General features: G+C 38.2%; 1 protein-coding gene across 2 annotated transcripts; it reads left to right on the top strand.

The window, feature by feature from the left end:
• The first annotated feature begins 2,061 nt into the window (after positions 1-2,061).
• cabp2a (calcium binding protein 2a) lies at positions 2,062-16,117 on the top strand. 2 transcript variants are annotated; one of them, XM_068588989.1, is made up of 8 exons: positions 2,062-2,121; positions 2,609-2,791; positions 10,718-10,933; positions 14,118-14,148; positions 15,250-15,384; positions 15,501-15,610; positions 15,727-15,874; positions 16,054-16,117. In XM_068588989.1, the coding sequence occupies exons 1-8, from the start codon at positions 2,062-2,064 to the stop codon at positions 16,077-16,079; spliced, it is 909 nt and encodes a 302-aa protein (XP_068445090.1). In that variant the 3' UTR covers positions 16,080-16,117. The 2 variants fall into 2 exon arrangements, with proteins under 2 accessions (XP_068445090.1, XP_068445091.1); XM_068588990.1 differs by lacking the exons at positions 2,062-2,121; positions 2,609-2,791 and adding an exon at positions 10,374-10,421.
• The last annotated feature ends 2,617 nt before the right edge of the window (positions 16,118-18,734 follow it).

Here is an 18,734-nt window from a genome sequence, read left to right as displayed (position 1 = left end):
CACAGGACCAGAAATGTTAATGATCTAGATCTAGTTCATTGTTTATCAGATGTCTGAGTTTGATATACAGGTTCACTGTTTCACACATCATTTGTTAATTTCAGATTACACTGACATTTGGTCCACACAGACATGGAACACATCTTCATCACATGGGAAATCCTTAAACACACTCTTCGAGGCAGACTTGAACCTTCTCCAGGTCCACAGGGTGCAAACAATCTCTGCCTCCGTCCAGCTGAGGGACTGCATGCAGGATGGAGGGTGTCCATGAGGTGATCGTGAGTTGTAGCCTTGACAGACTCTGTGGTTGTTCCAAGTCAATACAACCTCATTAAGTTCTTCCTAGGAGGCAAATACTATTCAGTCACAAGGAGTTACAGAGATAGGTGTGCCTATTCCTGCAATACCTGCCAAATGTAATTTGTTGCAGTGCAACGGATGTTGCAATATTATTTCACAGCTATCAAAATGTGGTCAAAAAATCAAAGAGTTTTGTCCATCATTATGTCATGCCATTTATTACACATTCATCTGCAGAGAAGGCTACAGAGGCAATGACTTTCTTACACATGGTAATTTGTGGCTCTTAAAAATAGTATTAGGCAATCACCTGTATGTATACAGTATGCGTCAATTACCTGTATCGTTTGAAGAAAACAAAACTCGATCAAGGACTTGTCCAAGAAGTTGCCCGAGAAGTAGCCATCTTCTCTCAGTTTGTCAAATAGGTCCATCCAAAACTGGACACTTACTTCGCAAGGTCAGCCACCATCGCTCAATTCGCTGGTTTTCAGTGCTTGGACCAAAGGTTACACTGTCTGTTTCAGCTTGGTTCTCTGAAAAATGCAAATATGGCTGTACTTCAGCCATATGTCCATTTTCTGTTTCTAAATCAAGTCTGAGTCTGGCAGGGCGTCCCTCGGCATTGATCACAGCATCCATGAAGTAGCCAGTGATGATCTTTGGATCATTGTTTGTTTTGTAAGCTCCAAGCCATATCATCTTTCTAGAAAAACCCATCAATGCATCCACTATAATGTACTTACAATCCATTTATATGTCAAATAGATGGTACATTTTTTTGCCATGTTTTTTTCATCCTATTCTTTTGTTGTTTTGGTAATTTATGGCCATTATTGTATTATATTTTTATATATATATACATATATATATATATATATATATATATATATATATATATATATATATATATATATATATATATATATATATATATATTTGTGCCTTTTTTATTTATTGCTCCTGTTAGGATGTAGGATGTATATGGGAGGATGTCTACAAATAGCATGAACACTTTCTAAAAATATGTAAGTAATTACATTTTAAAGCTCCATTCGGTTAATCCGGTTTTCTTGAAACAGTAGATGTAATTTCATACTAAACCAAATCCATCATATTGTACATGTTGAAAGTGTTTTGTGTGTGCTTGTCCGTGCACTACACAGGCCCATATGGTAAATGGAATATAGAGTTGCTAGCACTACGAAGTGCAGAGGATTGAGGACAAGCCTACATCAGCATAGGAACAGACAAGATCAGAGAGGAAAATAAATATGGGATTATTAGAGTTGTCCCATACAGGGACAGAAAATAGTGTCAGGCTAAAAAAGACAAGATGTGTGCAACTGACACATTGGAACACATTTTTATTTTTGAATGAATATAAAAGTTATTTAAAGGCAGGCAAATAGATATGAATAAATATGAGAAAGGAACACCACAAGTTAAAAAAAAAAAAAAAAACATCTTCTCCTTGTGCCTGAATAGACAAACATCTATGTGAGGTAGCAATATTTACAGGGAGAAAAAAAAACAGAAGAGGTGGATAGATGCTGATAGATGAAAAATTTAGTGATTATTGCAGATTCAGGGGGAGGGATGAGAGGAGGAGCAACAACAGTGGGAGATACGCCTCAGATTATCAACCAGTGTCAGATGCTCTAGAGACAGATAGAAAGGAAGAGTGGACAAGAGTCTGACAGGAGGAGAGACGGAGAGAAAGAGGACGTCTCTGTGTGTACAAGCAGGGCTGCAAAGATGACTGACGCGAAAAGCGTATCATCCGTGGAGGTGTCAGAGGGGAAGTTAATTAAGAAGGTCAGTAGATGCACATGCCAAAATATGCCTTTGCGGTGTCCTAAATCTTTTCACTAGGGCTCTTACAAACTCAACATGATGTACTGTCGTGTCCCTTTTGAGGCCTCGCTGGCATGGACAGCCTATTTACTTCATTTGTACAAATATAATTATTGTTTATTTTTTATTTATTAAAAAGCAATATAATTTTATAGCAATACTATGTGTGTAAGAAATGCTAATTCTCAATGCTTACATTGTTTTTCTGAGCTGGTACATATACCGTATGTTCAATGTTAAATTATTTGTTTGGATGCAACTACACCTACAGTAGGTGTGTGCTGTAAATCTACATGCAGCTTCTTTACCTCAACTTTTTCAAATACCATACGTTCCAGGAAGTCAACCTCAAAGTGTGCAGAGTTAAATATATTTAGATATAATTTATATTAGTTGATTCATACTATCTGCTTGTGAGGCAACTTTTCTATTTCATCCTCTTCTCTAGGGTTCCATAAAGAAGAAGATCGAATCATTAAGGCGATGGAGTTCAGCAAGCATAAAGAGGCCTCCAAAGACTAAGACCAAGAGCTTGAGTCTGTCTTCCCCCGTGGGAGACCCCGATGACGTCTGGCTGCAAGAGGGAGACAGGAGAAAGCTGCGACCCATCGTTGACTCAGTCTTTGGACAGGTAGGACGCTGAACAGGAGATTACAGGCACCCCAGGTGTCCCATGTGGCGTTTGTTTGACTCACACACATACATTATGTGGAAAATGTGCTGTTGAGCGCTGCCTAAAAAAATAAGCATCTAGTAAACTCAGCGTGATAAACTGCTCATTAATAAATTCATGACTGAAATTCCAGAGTCTCAGAAGATGCAAGTGTTTGAATGAGTTGAATAGCTATGAGGAAGTGAGAACTGTTGCTTAGCCTTTGAGCAACGCTTTGCAAGTAATCAAACTGTTACTTCATTTAAAGGAACCCTCTGGAGTTGTTGACCAGTAGTGATGTGGAGACATTATTAGATAAGTGGGTCCCCATTGTGTTCGCCTAATGAGCACCTAATGATTAAGGGAATATGGTTTTGAAATCTCAGGGTTTTTTTAAACCAGAAGTGACACACGAGGGTGAAGCTAAGAAAAAACAAATGCTGAATAAGAAACTTTTAGGAGATACAAATATGTCAATTAACTTTTAATGTTGTAAGAAGAAAATGTGGACACGGTGATGTCATGGTCCCGACCTGTCAATCACAAGGTAGTCACGCAGTAAAACATACTCTGCTTTATCGTCTGTGTTACTCCAAATGGGACCATAATTTACCAAATTAACTTCTAGTAGCGATTGAGACCATAAAATAATGTTTGCAATGTTTTTTTCTGAGGTAATAAATGAAGTGGGAAGTAGGATCATCTGTTCTTCTTTTATTTAATCAGATTTATTTTTGTAACAAGAAGAGTCGCCCCTTTCTGGTCAATAGAAATAATGTAATTATTTAGGCACATCCGCTTCACTTTTCAGTAGGTTGGTCCTAGTAATAACACTCAACCTTAATCCTATTTTCAATATTTGCAACAATCCTTCATGCCAACTGTATGACAACATGAATGAATACAATTTACATTATTTAGGAATAGAAACATTTGCTATGAATATTAAAGAGGTAATTCATGGGCCTCGTTTAGCCACACCTAACTAAGATAGGAAGCAGCTAATGAAATCTCCAGGCAACAGTTGTCATTTGAGACAGCAAAATCAATAATAATAATTTCAACTTATATAGCGCTTTTCGAAACACGCAAAGACACTTAAATCAAGAGTTGTTCAAATGATTTAAAGGTATCTGTCAAATTGAACAATATGTTAACAGAGTCACAGAACCTCAAGTTTACTGTGTGTAATTTCAGAGCAACAGGTCTTCAGACCAATGGGCAGTGCCCGAGCACAACAGGGCACATGGCTTTGAGATCGGGTCAACATTTGTTCACAATTACAAGAAATTCATCAACCTTTTCCTCTGCTTTCCTGTTTACACCCTCTATAGCTTGCATTGCTCAGATGTCCTCCATATACACTTAGCAACAGATGGAGCAAAGGAGGAAGGGAGGGCTGGATGGAGGATGGATGGATGTCATAAGGAAAGAGAGAAGAGATTGATTGCGATGTAAAGGGAGATTATAGCTTAAACAAGTGAGATGACGAGTCGGTTAGATGTACATCACATCACTTGAGGCACCAGATTTATTTCTGCTGACGAGCATGAATGTGTTAGACAGATACGGCACATCAAACTGTAAATGAATGGCTCAGTGAGAGTCAGTGAGAGATTTAATCAGTTTTAAAGTTAAGACTCACAGGGACCGCCCTGCTAATCCATGTTTTACAGCAGTTTAATTACTCTGCTTAATTTCTAACCATCAAATTCAAAACATGGTTGATGAGTAAGCTTATTTGTTAGTTATTACTGAGCAGGTAAATTAAATATTCCTTTGCAAGACAGTTGAACATTTTGAGTTTTTTTTATATTGCAGTCACTTTATAGGGCAAGTGAATGGCAGTTAATGTATTTATGCTATTACAAGATGTTACTATTAACTCTGAATCTTTGCCAGATCCCTCTTATTTCTTTCATTCTTTCATTTCTTCTGTATGTGATGGGGCTTCCTCTGTCTCACCTGTTCGTGCTTGTGTGTGTCTTGCTTTGTCATTTCAGTAATGCACACCCGGCCAATAGATGGCTTTATAAAGTTTGATGCACGCTGCATTCATCCATTATGGTAGTTGAATAGACTGGAGATGTGTTTATATGTCAGAACAGACCAATAACGTCTCTCCCATGTCAAAGCCTTCTCAACCTTTTTGGACAAATTTGGGAGTTGAAGAGAAGCATCCTTTTTTCCCGTATCACGTAATCCAGTGTATTCTAGTGAATGTATTTAATGGAACATTGGCGAGGTCCTCGAAAAATGAATAAGCCTGGGAAACAATGTATCCTGTGCCCATGTTGTTGTGTATTGGTGTTTGCATTTAGGTGGTCATCTGTCACTTATTAATGAAATGCATGGGCAAATAAACAGGGCGTTAAAGGGATAGCTGGACGAAGTTCTTGATAGCTAGGTGTTAAAGATAAATGAAAGTGATACCATTATCATTGTGAACACACGTGACATGAAGCTGTCCACTGGCTTGATAAGCTAATAAAGAGTGTGTAACTGTACAAAGCTACAAAATCTCAAATGAAACAACAAAATACATACAACATTGTACTCACCCTCTAGAATTACACGAAGAAGCATTTTCTTTCTCTTTCTTTTTGCTGGAGCTCCCAGTTAAAGCCCCTCACTGTTACTGGAAGGCTGTATCCTACGACGCAGAAATCATGTCTAAATGCTCTGGGCCGGAATAAATGTTATTACGCTGTAACTACATTTTTAACAGTGACAAAAAACCTTGAAACCTCAAACATTTTCCTTTTTCTTCGAAATGGCTAGACCAAGTCTTTAAAATGCAGTTTACACTCACACTCTGATCATTCTCACCTTGACTATATCTTCAGCAATTGCAGAATACAGATATGTTATATCTTCTTCTAATAAGCGTTCAGTAGTTGAATAAAAACTTGACACTGAGATAGTTCTCCACTGAAATGATATTGTTACACAAAATGCACTTTTGTCAGATGAAATAATAAAAAAAAAGAATCACATGACAGAGTTTGTCACATATTTGAATTGCAGAATTCAAGATCTCTTCTTCGATCTTTGGTTACTAATACTCACATACATTTTCCAATATTATGTGTCATACAAAATGTATATCATGCTCTGAAACTTATAAGAATTGTCCTCTACATTTTAGTGTTTAAAAATAAATTACATATCGAGAAAACAGATTTCAGAAACTGTTTTTTTTTTTTTTGCAGTCCTCAACGTAAAACATATCAATGTATAGAAGTCTACTGTTAAATTTGTGTATTTGTAGACAATGCATACAATACAATGAGAACAAATAACATGACAGCTTTAGTAGACAGATTTAAAAGTGGGTTTGTTGCATCATTAGCACAGTGACAGTTGAGTCCTATACCCCTGAATGGAGATAAAGAATACAAGTTCCAACGTTTCTATGACCTTATATCCCTTTGTCCTATTTCTGTAGAGATTCTCTAATCCATAGGACCTCTGAGAACTTTTAGGTCACATTTAAATGCATGAACAAAATCTGACAGGTGCGTGAGCCATTATCCTCCTTTGGGAATGTGTAAGTGGGCGAGAATGAGATTAGGGAATGTGGGACAATCGAGACTGCCATATGCGGTTGCAGTCTGTAAAATGATGTCAGGTTTAATTGAAATTCTCCGCTGACTGTACCATCACTTGTTTCACTACATTCACTATTCTGTCTGGGATTTTGATATAAGTTAAGGATAAGGACAAGTAAACACAAACAAATGAGATGAAAGATATTAAAACAGAAACTGCAAAGTTGAGTGATATTTGTGAGTTTGTCACTATTGATTATCATCTCTTATCACACCCAGGTGTAGAAGGTGTTTTTATTCATTCATCAATTACCCTTTTGACCATTATCATTATGTTTTGAAATATAGTTGTTACATGTAGTACAAATATAGTGTCTGTGTGTATGGAAACAGAGTTGATTTGCTGATTGTTTTTGTCTTTTTCAGTCATTATGTACACAGTTGAAACCCCTGTTGTGTTGTTATGTGGATCTGGCGGTGTGTCTTTATCCGTCAGTGTGGCAACTCAAACCCTTCTCAGCAGGGCTCAACTCAATTCACCTCAGCTTGATCATAGGTCCCGCAACTCTGCTCACAGATGTCTTAAAAGATATACTGTGTTTATTCATTTGTCAGTGAGATCAGCACACGTTCAACGTCACAAGGCATGTGCATGTTCAATGTGCATGGACGTTACGGAGTAAACCGATAAAGACTGAATGAGGGGATGAGCACTTTATATGTCTGACGTTAATCAGGCTCAGTATACTGCACATACATAGTACTATTACTCGTTTTTTAAGCACTAGGATCATGGTAAATAGTACGTACTATGGTAGATGAATGTTGTAACGGCCGAATGACACGGATACTGTTTGAGCAGGCAGTAACTTATTCATAGCCACAATCTGAGGAAGTCTGCAAAGCTGCCCTCATTGGGTTTTTTTTTGGTTGGTTGAAGAGAGTATCTGCACATTTTTATTTGTAGGCCTCTTTTTAACTGCTCTTTGTGTGTAAACATCCATATATAAGCATGGAAAAAACACTTGGACACGCTCTATCTCAGCCAAAATGTTTGACCTTACCTAAACCAAAATCCTGACTTTGGAGTGTGTCCATCATGCTGTTTATAGGATTTTCTGTCGCCTATCTTCTATCCTTGTCTTTCAGGCATCTGGTGTACTTACTGTTGTCGAGGCATAAAGCAGAAATTCTCACCCAGCTGCTCTGTTTTGGGTTTTATAGCTGAAAAGCTTTGTGTTCACACGGGGCTGTTGATTGAGGCGGCCTGTCGGTGCTTCTTTTTTTTTTTCCCGCTGAGAAAGACAAAAATTATTTTGCTTTGACTTTCTGTGGGCAACTTTGTATGTTTCTCTTTGTATTTGTAAAAAAAAAAGAGACTCAGATTAAATTAATCTGATGCTTTCTGTGTATGCCTGTGAAATACATCACGGGAAACAATGTAGAAATCAGAAAAACATTACAGCACTGAGGCTTCCATTGCTAATCTGGTGGGTGTCCAGCTGGATCCGTGGGCTGAGGCACATTCTATTATATAACCGAGACACTGTGGATCTAAATCCTTTGTTGCAAATCATCTCATCAATCTCTGTCCTCTCTACTTAATAGATTTTCAGTGTATTTTTTTTTATTAACCCAAGTCTACAGAAAGGTCACACTACAGGCTCAGATGGAGAATCACATCTGTAAAGCTGCTAGAGATTCAGTGACTGTTGTGCCATCCGTCCATGAAAACAGGTTCTCCCATTCAACCTGTCATTACTCACCACTCCACCCTATCTCTCATCTCCCTTCCTGCTTAGTGACACATGGAAAAAAAAATCATTTTCCTGTAACTAAAATGGAAAGCCTTTTTTCGATTGCAAGGCAAGAGGCTGACATCTAGTGGCGGTGCGCAGCTGAGCGCAAGTTCATGTTCGCTGTAACAGCGAGCTGAGCTTTGCTGCACTCTGCTGGTGATACATGGACAATGTAAAGGATCGGAAAGTCGCTCAATGTCCGTATCCTGCAAAAGCACCTGATTAGTTCCAATGAAATAGCGTGTAGAGGCCAAATCACAAGTTAAATTTATAGTGTGTACCTAAAGAGGATGCTGCAGTATTTAAAGAAATGAAGAAGTAGTAAGATGTAGGGTAATACAAAGAGGTGAACCTCAGGAAACAGATGAAAGGTCACATAGAAAGATGTAGGGACATAGAGAGACACCAGACATGTGTTAGTTCTCCTAAATTGACCACAGAGGATTATTGCTGCCGGCGCTCAGCATTGGCCTTACACATACTCCTGCTAATCTCTGGCACACATACAGAACCACATGACCAGCATACAAATGTGTATTAGAGGGAGGTATGAAGTTACAATTCCTGAGCTCACGTGTATCTAAGCCTGGTGCAGTGGTTGCAAAGCAGCTTGGCAGTAATAAACAACATGTCTTGATTAAAAACTGTACTTAAGTATAAGATAACAAGTATTTAGTGAAGAGTCTAGTTTTGCATCTCAAGTTTTGGGGATTTAATTTAAGGAGGTAAAGGTTATGGCTAAGGAATAATTAAATAGAAAGAAAAGTAGGAAAGATATGAATAAATAACAAAAGGAGTCTCGTACAATGACATTTTTTTATTTTACCGAAAAATATATTGAGTGGTCAAGATATTTTTATGAGTTCCTGAAAAGTAGAAATATTTGAAATATGATTTTTACCAGAAGAAACACATATGTATCTTTTACTTGTCATATTAAAGCCACTGTGTGACACTGTGGCGGACAGTGATCCACACGTCTACCTTCCCACTAACCTACTGACGTACCGCTCCTAATGAATACTGAACCTATTTTTTACCAGAATGATCTAACCTTTAAAGAAACAACTACATTCATGAAATGTAATATATGCAACAAATTAGATGCTTGTGTGTTTTCCCGAGAAACTGTTGCAAAACATTTTCATACAGTATTCATGAAATTAATACATTTTGTATCAGATCTCAAATGAAACAAGGATCAGCTAAATCGTGCATCCTCGGTCCTGCCGCCTCACGACAGCCGCGAACTGCAGCCGCGGGGTTTGCTACAAAATTGTCTGTGTTATGTATTTGAGGCAAATCTGAAAATAAAGGTGTGTTTGTTTCCATGTTGCTGAACTGAATTGGAAGTACATTGATCTGTTTTTTACTTTAAAAAGTTAAAAAAAATATTCTTCTAGTCCACCCCTTTCAAGCATGTACTCCCATCGCCTGTCAACATAACTCTTACCCTCTAATCTAAAATGCCAGGGATTAAATAGGCAGCCAACTCTCCATCCATAATTCTACCTCCCTCCCCCACCTCCCACACACACACACCCCTCTCTCTCTCTCTCTCTCTCTGCCAGACTAGTCATTTTGAGAACATAAGCATGATGTTTGGGAGGCAGAGAGAGGAAGGTGGGTGGGATGGATTAGTTTAAGTTGGTCCAAATTCAAGGGATCACCCGTGGCGAGAAGGGCTGACGGATAAATGAGTGGGGAAAAGTATGTGTTTGTGTGAGAGGGAGAGGCAGAGAGAGATAGAAAGGGAGGGAGAATATGGTCGAGTCATGCAATCAGAGCCAATATCTGGCAGCAGGAGGTTGTTTCAGCCCAGATATGACCCAGCTCTCCAACCCCACCCCGACAATCTCCAGCGCCCTGCTGCTATTCCATAATATCACACTACACGTCTCAAAGCTCATCATGACAGCATGCAGCAACCTAGAGGAGTTTAGGATTTAATGCAAAATCATATGCATACCTTGCCTCTCACTTGACCAATAGGATTTTGGATTTTAGCACGTGCACTGACAGGGATTATTTTTTGCTTTTAGGAGTAGGGTGCAGTTGGAAAAATTTGCCGCCGTTGCCCCATGGAATGCACTGGATTAAGTATGGATTTTGGACTTTTATGTGACAATTGACCAGAGAGGGAGAGGAAGAAAAATTGAGGAGAAGTTTGGGGACAGGAGTAGGGGGAGACAGGAAGCAGAGTGTAGTCAGATGGGAAACATAAACAAGGCTTCTAAAAAGAACTGTAAAAGGAAGAAGGTAAGGATTCATTCATTTCCTTTGAGCTGAGAGAAACCGATTTATCAACTGATAGACAATGCGTGTGATACGTCTGACAATGTTAAAGCTACATTTGAGCTGTGAGCATTTTTTTCAGACACAACAGTCTGATTGAAATACATTTGTTTCTAATAAATCTATATTTTTGTTTGAATTACATTGTATTTGACTTCATAACAGTAAACATGCAGGCGTGAATCTGCCAGTTTGCTTGCAATGGAATATAAGTGGTAACTTGATTTGGGTCCTAATTTAGTTCGTTCCTCTCCTCTAAGGGGGAGTTGCCTATAGAACGAAGCGGCGCCCCATTAGCTGCCGCCATGCTGGGGGGCCTGGGTGGAGCAGGTGAGGTGGACACGGATGACGAGGAAGAGAACGAGCGTGACTTTGATGAGCCCCTTTGCGCTCTGGTTAAGAACTGCAACATGCTGCACCACTTAGTGGGGCCTGCTTGTATCTTCCTCAGACAGGGCTTCGCACAGAGCCAGATTGTATGTATGACATTCACACACACACACACACACACACACACACACACACACACATATACACATGCACACACAGTACATCATTATGAAAGCCAAATGCTCTTAAACATGTCTTTATCCATCCATTTTCACAGTGCCTGTACAAGGGAAGGTCTTTTTTTATTTTATTTGTGGCCATCCATCTTTCCATCCCATTTCCACCAATGATAATTTCACCCCGTGAGTGTCAACGCCCATCAGTCCTATATACCACTGTACCAGCACATTTCATAGGGTTTATGGTTTATGTGATTGTGCTAGATGACCTGTGTTGCATAATATGGTTTAACTTTTTTGGGGGAGGAGGGGGACATAATCTTGTATCATAACATTGGAAAGGCTAATGTTTTAACTGTTTTTCAACCAGGAATAATTTGAGACTATGTTTTGCAAATGATGAAATAATCTTGGAAGAGATTAAGAATGAACATAATTGTTGGAAGGGACCTCTTACACTTTGCTGTACATAATATATGAGTTGCAAGCTATAATATGTAGTATGACAGATTGTACTATAATGAAAAAGAAACGAAAGGTGAAACTGTCTAGATCATAAATCCACTTTATTAACAGAGCTATATATATATATATATATATATATATATATATATATATATATATATATATATATATATATATATATATATATATATATATATATATATATATATATATATATATCATGTTTGCCTTTTATATCAGGTGAATATCAGAGACAGGAATCAAGTAAGTTCCTGACTAAAGTCCTTTTCACTAATTGAGGATGGAAGTCACTCACCACAGGTGACTTATAAGCTCCAGGCACCTGACGTGAGGTATTAAAAGACCTTTGGCTAAGTCTAGAACTAAATGTAGTAATACTACCTCATCACAAAACGATAAAATTATAATTAAACTAAGATGAATTTGATGAAATTTATAAGACAACATTTTTTTTTGGACTGTATTTTGTACTTGACCTCTGTCTGGCTTTGGTGAATGGATAAATGTATTTCAATGGAAAATGACCCCTGACACTATTCTTGTCTACGGACATGGAGAGTTGATGTCTTTCTGGAGAGATGAACTGACACAATGAGTATATGTGAATGGGTATGCTCAATGCCCCATTGTGAGGAATATTAGCATTGAATATTAGCATGACGTAAGCCATGCCTTAATTTCAAAGATGTGTATATATTAGAGCTTCCTAAAGGTAATGTGGCTTTAAACTTAGGACATACTTTTGGCGTTTCATTTAGGCGGACAGCTGAGACTTTGTACTGGTCTGGTTCAAGTGGTATGGATACATATACATACATACATATATATATATATATATATATATATATATATATATATATATATATATATATATATATATATATATATATATATATATATATATATATATATCCGTACGACTTGAGCATCTTTCTTTGAGCATCTCTAAAAGTGCTATATAAAATCAATGTATTATTAATATTGTTATTATTATTATTATTACACACTTCATCCAGTTGATAGCGGTAATACACTTGATTTTCCAGGGGTTGAATGTCATTTGGCCGTCTTTGTATTCCTTTGAAGATGAAGTAAATACACTTAAATGTGGGTTAGGGCAGACACAACCGCTCTTCAAAACAAGCGTCTGCACTTTTATCTTCTTCTTGGCAAACCAGCTTGAGGTGCATACGCCACCAACTGGACTGAAGTGTGGAATGAAACTTGCTATGCGTATGTATGATGTCTGCTGCACACAGATTTAGTATGGTCATGGGCAGATGATGACGTTTACGTTACGCAGAAAAATTAGCCTTATGTTTCTTGTTGTTGATAATGATCAGTGTTAGAGGTTTCTTGCATCAATCCAGAAACCCAGCAGTTTCTTTTCTGATCCACCACAGTCCTGAATTTGTAGAACAACTTTCTGTTACTACTTACAGTCATGGATGGACGAAAGAGGATTCCTCGATAGATTAGTCTATAAGATGAATAGTGTGAGGCTGATAGCATTTACTGGTTATTAATCCCCCATAATGCCCTTTATCCTCTCAGATGATGGTAAAAGGAACACCCTCAGGATCATAACTTACATAGCTTAGCCTTCGCATTTACATCCTTTGTTTCCATTAGTTTTGATGGCATCTAGTTTTTGCAACATTAGAAACTTTTTCCTAAAGCAAAGTGTGATGCCACAATATATTTACTTCTCAAACTTTAACATTTGAGGTGTTTTCACAAGAACTCAGTGGTGTTAGCAGTTTGGGAATAAAAGCCGAAAACTACAAAAACATTTGCATACTTGCCGCTGTGCCTGAATTTGGCTCAAGCTGACAGTCACTCGATTTAGCAAAAAAAGACAAATTGGTACATACTGTGTTTGCAGCATGTTCAGCCTGTTCAGATGTGTTAATGTCCTTTAATCGTGTCCTGGCCGAATAGCAGTGCAGATGCAGATGAAAAAAAAAATCTGTGGCAGATAGGGAAATGAAAAACCTTTAATCCTTTGTGATTTGTAATACAATTTACAGCTGTAATCTCCATGCCACTGTTCTCTCCTGCATCCTCTAATCCAGGCCTGTATTATTCCTGCTGCTGAGCATGTTGTGAACAAACATATCCTGGCATTACCTTTTTGTCCATGCCCCACACTGAAGCAAATTCAAAATAAAATGTATGGGTATAGCTATAGCTAAAAGTACTTCTGTTTGAACTCATTTCGAAAACATTTTAGGTTGTAACTCTAGTTTGAAAATGCTATTTCATCAGCTTTGTTGTATGTGTGTGCAAACCGACTTTGGGGCCTTATTTCTGTGTTTGGAAAGGGACTTTGTAACGATGCATTTTAAATGTTCATTATGGAGCATATGAGCAGCAGACCCTCAAAGCTCCTCCACCAGATATTGGACACAAGCGTGTGTAGCAGATTGACTAAAAAGGTTATTTGGGTCACTCAGATCAAAACCCAAATATTCCAGCAATAGGATCTCCTCTCAGGCGATTGAACATGGAACAAAGACGCTTCACACAAGCAAAGGAACTAGAACAAGAGCTAGAAGCTGAAGTCATTGTACATGTGTGTATGAAAATCAGAACAAGACACATGAGATTGAAAGTGTACGTTTTGACCTGACTGTGTGTTTCCTGTCTTCTATCTGCACCACAGGACAGAGATCTACGGCCAGAGGAAATGGAAGGTAGGTACTGAGATATAAAAAGCTTAATCCAAAAATCTCTATCCTTCTCTCCTTCAATCGTCATCATTCCCTTTTCTTTTTCCTGAAACACCTTCTTCCTTTCAAACCTCAGACTTCTGACTGACTTGTTTGTGCTTTAGAGGTCAAATCTCCTGACCACCAATTAAATGTCAGAATTCTTCTTTTGAATCACTTCTTAAAACCCATTTTCATAGAATTCACATGAATGTAATATGTGATTTGACAATGGAATAAATAGCTATTGATATTTTTCATTTGTTTAAGTATAAACTCAGTACATTGAACATATTAAAACTTATTATTTTAGGGTGTCAGGTTGTGGAAAAAACATGTTGCCATGTTTTTCATTCTTTTTTATTTGGTTATAATTCAGTTAAAAATATACTCAGTGATTTTAACATTGCACTCTTATAACGCTGTCAGAAGAAATAATTTGAACGACACAGCAAAGACCAATTATTACTGGGATTTTCACATTGTCCAACAAAAACATAACCCTCAGATCAATAAGAAAGATGAAACAATCATGTTGAACCTCTACACATACAGGGCTTTTAAATAAGAACTACAGAGTAATTTGGGGGGTGTCTTTGGCTCATAGGGAGAGTGGTTGTCCTGAAACCACAAGGCAGCCAGTTTGATCCCCAGTCTCTCCATATTTCGCATGTCAAAGTGTCCTTGAGCAAGACACTGAACCATTACATTACATTTCGCTGACGCTTTTATCCAAAGCGACTTACATGTTTGCTCTATTCACAATAGACTCAACTACGGGAAACAATTCACGGTTAAGTGACTTGTTTAAGGACGCAACAACAGGGGTTAGCGGAGCCGGGGCTCGAACTACCGATCCTCTGATTGAAAGACAGGCACTGAGCCACGGTCGCCCCAGTTGCTCCCAAAGCGCTTCATACCAGCACTCCTTAATTAAATAGGATGAGTCAAATGCAGAGAATGAATTCCCCAAAGGGGATAAAAAAAATAGTTTTTTTCGTCTTCTTCTTTCTTATACACTTAGAACTACAATATTGCCATATTTTTTTGCACTTATTGACTGTTCTTCACACATCTTCCCTGCAGAGCTGCGTGAGGCCTTCAGGGAGTTTGATAAAGACAAGGATGGCTTCATCAGCTGTAAGGACCTGGGCGAGTGCATGAGGACTATGGGATACATGCCGACAGAGATGGAATTGATAGAACTCAGCCAGCAGATCTGTGAGTAATCTGCAATCATAAACCGATCGATCTGGTCATTAGTTTGCTTGCTTGTTAAAGACACACAAAAAAAAGTGAACAGTGTCTTATGTGTGTACTTATTGTCCCCTGTTTAGGTGGTGGCAGAGTGGATTTTGAGGACTTTGTTGAACTGATGGGTCCCAAGATGCTCGCTGAGACTGCAGACATGATTGGAGTCAAGGAGCTGAGGGACGCCTTCAAAGAGGTAGGCGGTATAATTTATTAACTCACACCCAAATATACCACCTGATTTCCCCAACTTTCATTTCCGATGCATTTCTTTGCAAATGCTTCGTCAAACCCATCGATTTTCTTTCCCAGTTTGACTCTGATGGCGATGGTCAGATCAGCCTTGCAGAGCTGAGGAATGCCATGAAGAAGCTCATGGGGGAGCAGCTGAACCACAGTGAGATAGACGAGATCCTGCGAGACGTTGACCTCAATGGGGATGGAGAGGTGGACTTTGAAGGTTAGTGATTGAAACTTCAGAAAAGGAAACTGAACAAAAAGGTAGTAGTGTGAATTTCAATTAAGTTAATAGGTGAATGTTCAGGCTCAGGAAAAAAAGGAAAACCGAGATGGTGGAAGAAAGAATTACACGATCCCTATTCTTAACTAATCGTAACAACACATCTTTTCCGTCCACAGAGTTTGTGCGAATGATGTCTCGCTGACTCGTCACCAAGCGTCACTCAACCGCACTCAACACGGACCAGACTACACACTGTTAATGTTTTGTAATTTTTATTGATGTACAAAGACTTATTGGTGTTTGTAGTTTTCTTTTTTCTGTTACTTCCATCATTTCTCAAGTGTAAGAGAATCCCTTCAATGTCTCACTGTTGTGTGAATGTATTTAACATATAATGAGAGATTATAGAGTGAAGACTCAGCAAAGACATGGTTTAACTATTTAAAGGTGAATTTAAACTTTAATGTTCGAACTGAGAATCCCGAACAAGTGTGCGCGTGTGCGTGTGTGTGTGTGTGTGTGTGTGTGTGTGTGTGTGTGTGTGTGTGTGTGTGTGTGTGTGTGTGTGTGTTTTAGGGATAGAATTAACTCTAACCCTCAATGTAGGTGTTGTGTTGCCCCTTTGAGATTTCCGAGAGTAATTTTAATTATGTTATTTGGGTGAAGTGACCCGTTGAATATGCAGTTTCCTACATCACCTGACTTGTATCTAGAGTTCGGTGGAACTAATTAATAACTCATTAAAATGAGGATTTGTTCTCGCAAATTCTTCAATTAGAACTTAAATTCAATCCTTACGAATGTGATTGTGTGATATTATTGTAGGGTAAATAGTAAAAGTGAAAGATTATATAAATACATCTTTATTGTACAAACTTAATTTATAGCAATTACTTCTACCAGGATATTCAGCCAAAGCAGACAAATAAAATGATGACGGATGCTGTAATTTTCAGTGTCAAATATCTTTTTGATACATATTAGACTCGACAGACTGCCTCAAAGTACTTGTTTATTTTTTGCAATCATATATACATATTAAATGTTTTATTTGTACAGTCTTGGATAGGTCAGATCTTTTAAAAAAAATGCATTGTAGATAAACAAAAAAGTGTATAAGATTGATAATAAACTAGATTTTATTGACCAAATAACCTTTCTTCTTTTATTTTTTCCCGAAAATGTAACTATGATTTGCTTATTGGTGACAAAATTCTAACTTGCGTCCCTGAAATTATTCATCTTCCCCTCCTCTGTGTTCACTTTATGTATCATAATCACCTCTTTCCTGATGTTTTTGAAGGTCCCCTATCAGTCTCTTTTCAATGCATTTGCAGTTTCACTGTAATCTTCTTCCTCTCTATACAGTAGACATGTCCGACATGTTGGTATACATAAAATGACATATTGGCATCTTGTTCATATCCTTCAATCTCAGGAAACCGCATGAATCGCAATCCATAAGATGGCTTTCTCTCTGTAGTTGTCCTTGGAAAGTCCAATAGCAAGACTCATTACTTTCTTATCACGTGCATGCTTCAGCTCACCATGAACCATATCTGATGGGGTTTCGGACCCTCTGTGTCAAGGTTCATGATGCAGTCGCTCACTTTTGTTGACATTCATCAGCAGGATGAATGTCCCTCTGGTGCTTGATCCTTTGATCCTTTGCTCCTTTACTGAGTCCTCAGGTCAGATGATCGCAATGACTTTGAGCTTCCTGTTGGAATCCATAGTGCCGTGAAGCTCAGTAAGAACCTCAGTGATCCATTTCTTCTGAGATGTTTGTTGCATCTCCATCAACAAGTTCAAGTTGGAAACCATCGAGCAGCATCTGAGCATAAAGTGCAAATATTTGTTACATGTTTTTTCTCTGACAACTTTATTTGGGCAGGTGACGCACACAATCTTACAGCTACCCAGACTCTCGAAAGAAAAAAAGAGAGCTGTAGGCATAAAGAACAAACTGATATTTAGTTGTCAAATGCAGTACACAGCAATTTGTAGTACTTTTGAGGAAATAGAGTTGCACTGTGAGGTGATCGCCCCTTAAACTGAAGTGTAACTTTACAGCTGTCATCTTAAATCTTTGCTGTTTCTTCCCGGATATTTTTTTCTTTTGGTTTTAAATACCCGCAGTCGTCCTTAGTGGTTTGGTTGCCAGCTTTTTGCATTTTTCAGCACTGAGTTTCAGCCATGTAAGCTCTTTCCAGAATATTCGCTGAAAGGCAGTTGTTTGTCTTTGAATTTGGAGATTTTTTACCAATTATCCACAATCTCGCATTTTTACTTTACTCACAAACCAGGATCCCACACCAGCGAGTTTTGTCAGCCAGATTTGCCACCAACACTTTGTATGGGCAACTTCCTAGCATATCAGTTATGCATCAGTATTTTTTCTTCTGGCTCACATTAATGGTTAAACTTGGTTTAATGTTCTCAAATTTGAGTGTAAAAGTTTTCCCCTGTATGCTGCTATACAAAATGACCTTTGCTTTCACTTCTTTTCCATCCAGATTCTTGAATTATTTAGCTGCTGATTCATCTCAGAAGATGCAAACAGCTCCAGATGTCTGGCAGAGAAATGAGAATTCCAGCATCATCGTGAGTTATCTTGTTTAATGTCCTGCTGAACAAAGCCATCAGAGCAGAAGGACCACAAAGTTAGCTGGTCCAGCAGATTGTTGGTGTTGCTTCGGTCAATTTCGCAGGACATTTAAAAATGTTCAACATTTGCATTCAAGGTTTTGTCAAAAAGGCCTCAAGAGGCGACTTAAAGTAATTGTATTTTCCAGTTTGTTCTTTGATGTATGTTATTAATCTCCCGAACAATGCTGAGTGTTAGCTTGTCAGCTCC

The sequence above is a fragment of the Clinocottus analis genome, unplaced genomic scaffold (genome assembly GCF_023055335.1).
Source record: "Clinocottus analis isolate CAN_PGR_092001 unplaced genomic scaffold, fCliAna1.0.p SCAF_22, whole genome shotgun sequence".
NCBI classification, from domain to species: Eukaryota; Metazoa; Chordata; class Actinopteri; order Perciformes; family Cottidae; genus Clinocottus; species Clinocottus analis.
Note: the sequence above shows the minus strand (reverse complement) of the source record. Positions and strands in the feature narration are given on the sequence as shown.

Coding starts and splice junctions, on each gene's coding strand:
- cabp2a (XM_068588989.1), top strand. CDS start 2,062: ATGACTGACGCGAAAAGCGTATCATCCGTGGAGGTGTCAGAGGGGAAG. Junction 2,792..10,717: donor TTGACTCAGTCTTTGGACAG/GTAGGACGCTGA, acceptor CTCTCCTCTAAG/GGGGAGTTGCCTATAGAACG. Junction 15,385..15,500: donor AGAACTCAGCCAGCAGATCT/GTGAGTAATCTG, acceptor TCCCCTGTTTAG/GTGGTGGCAGAGTGGATTTT.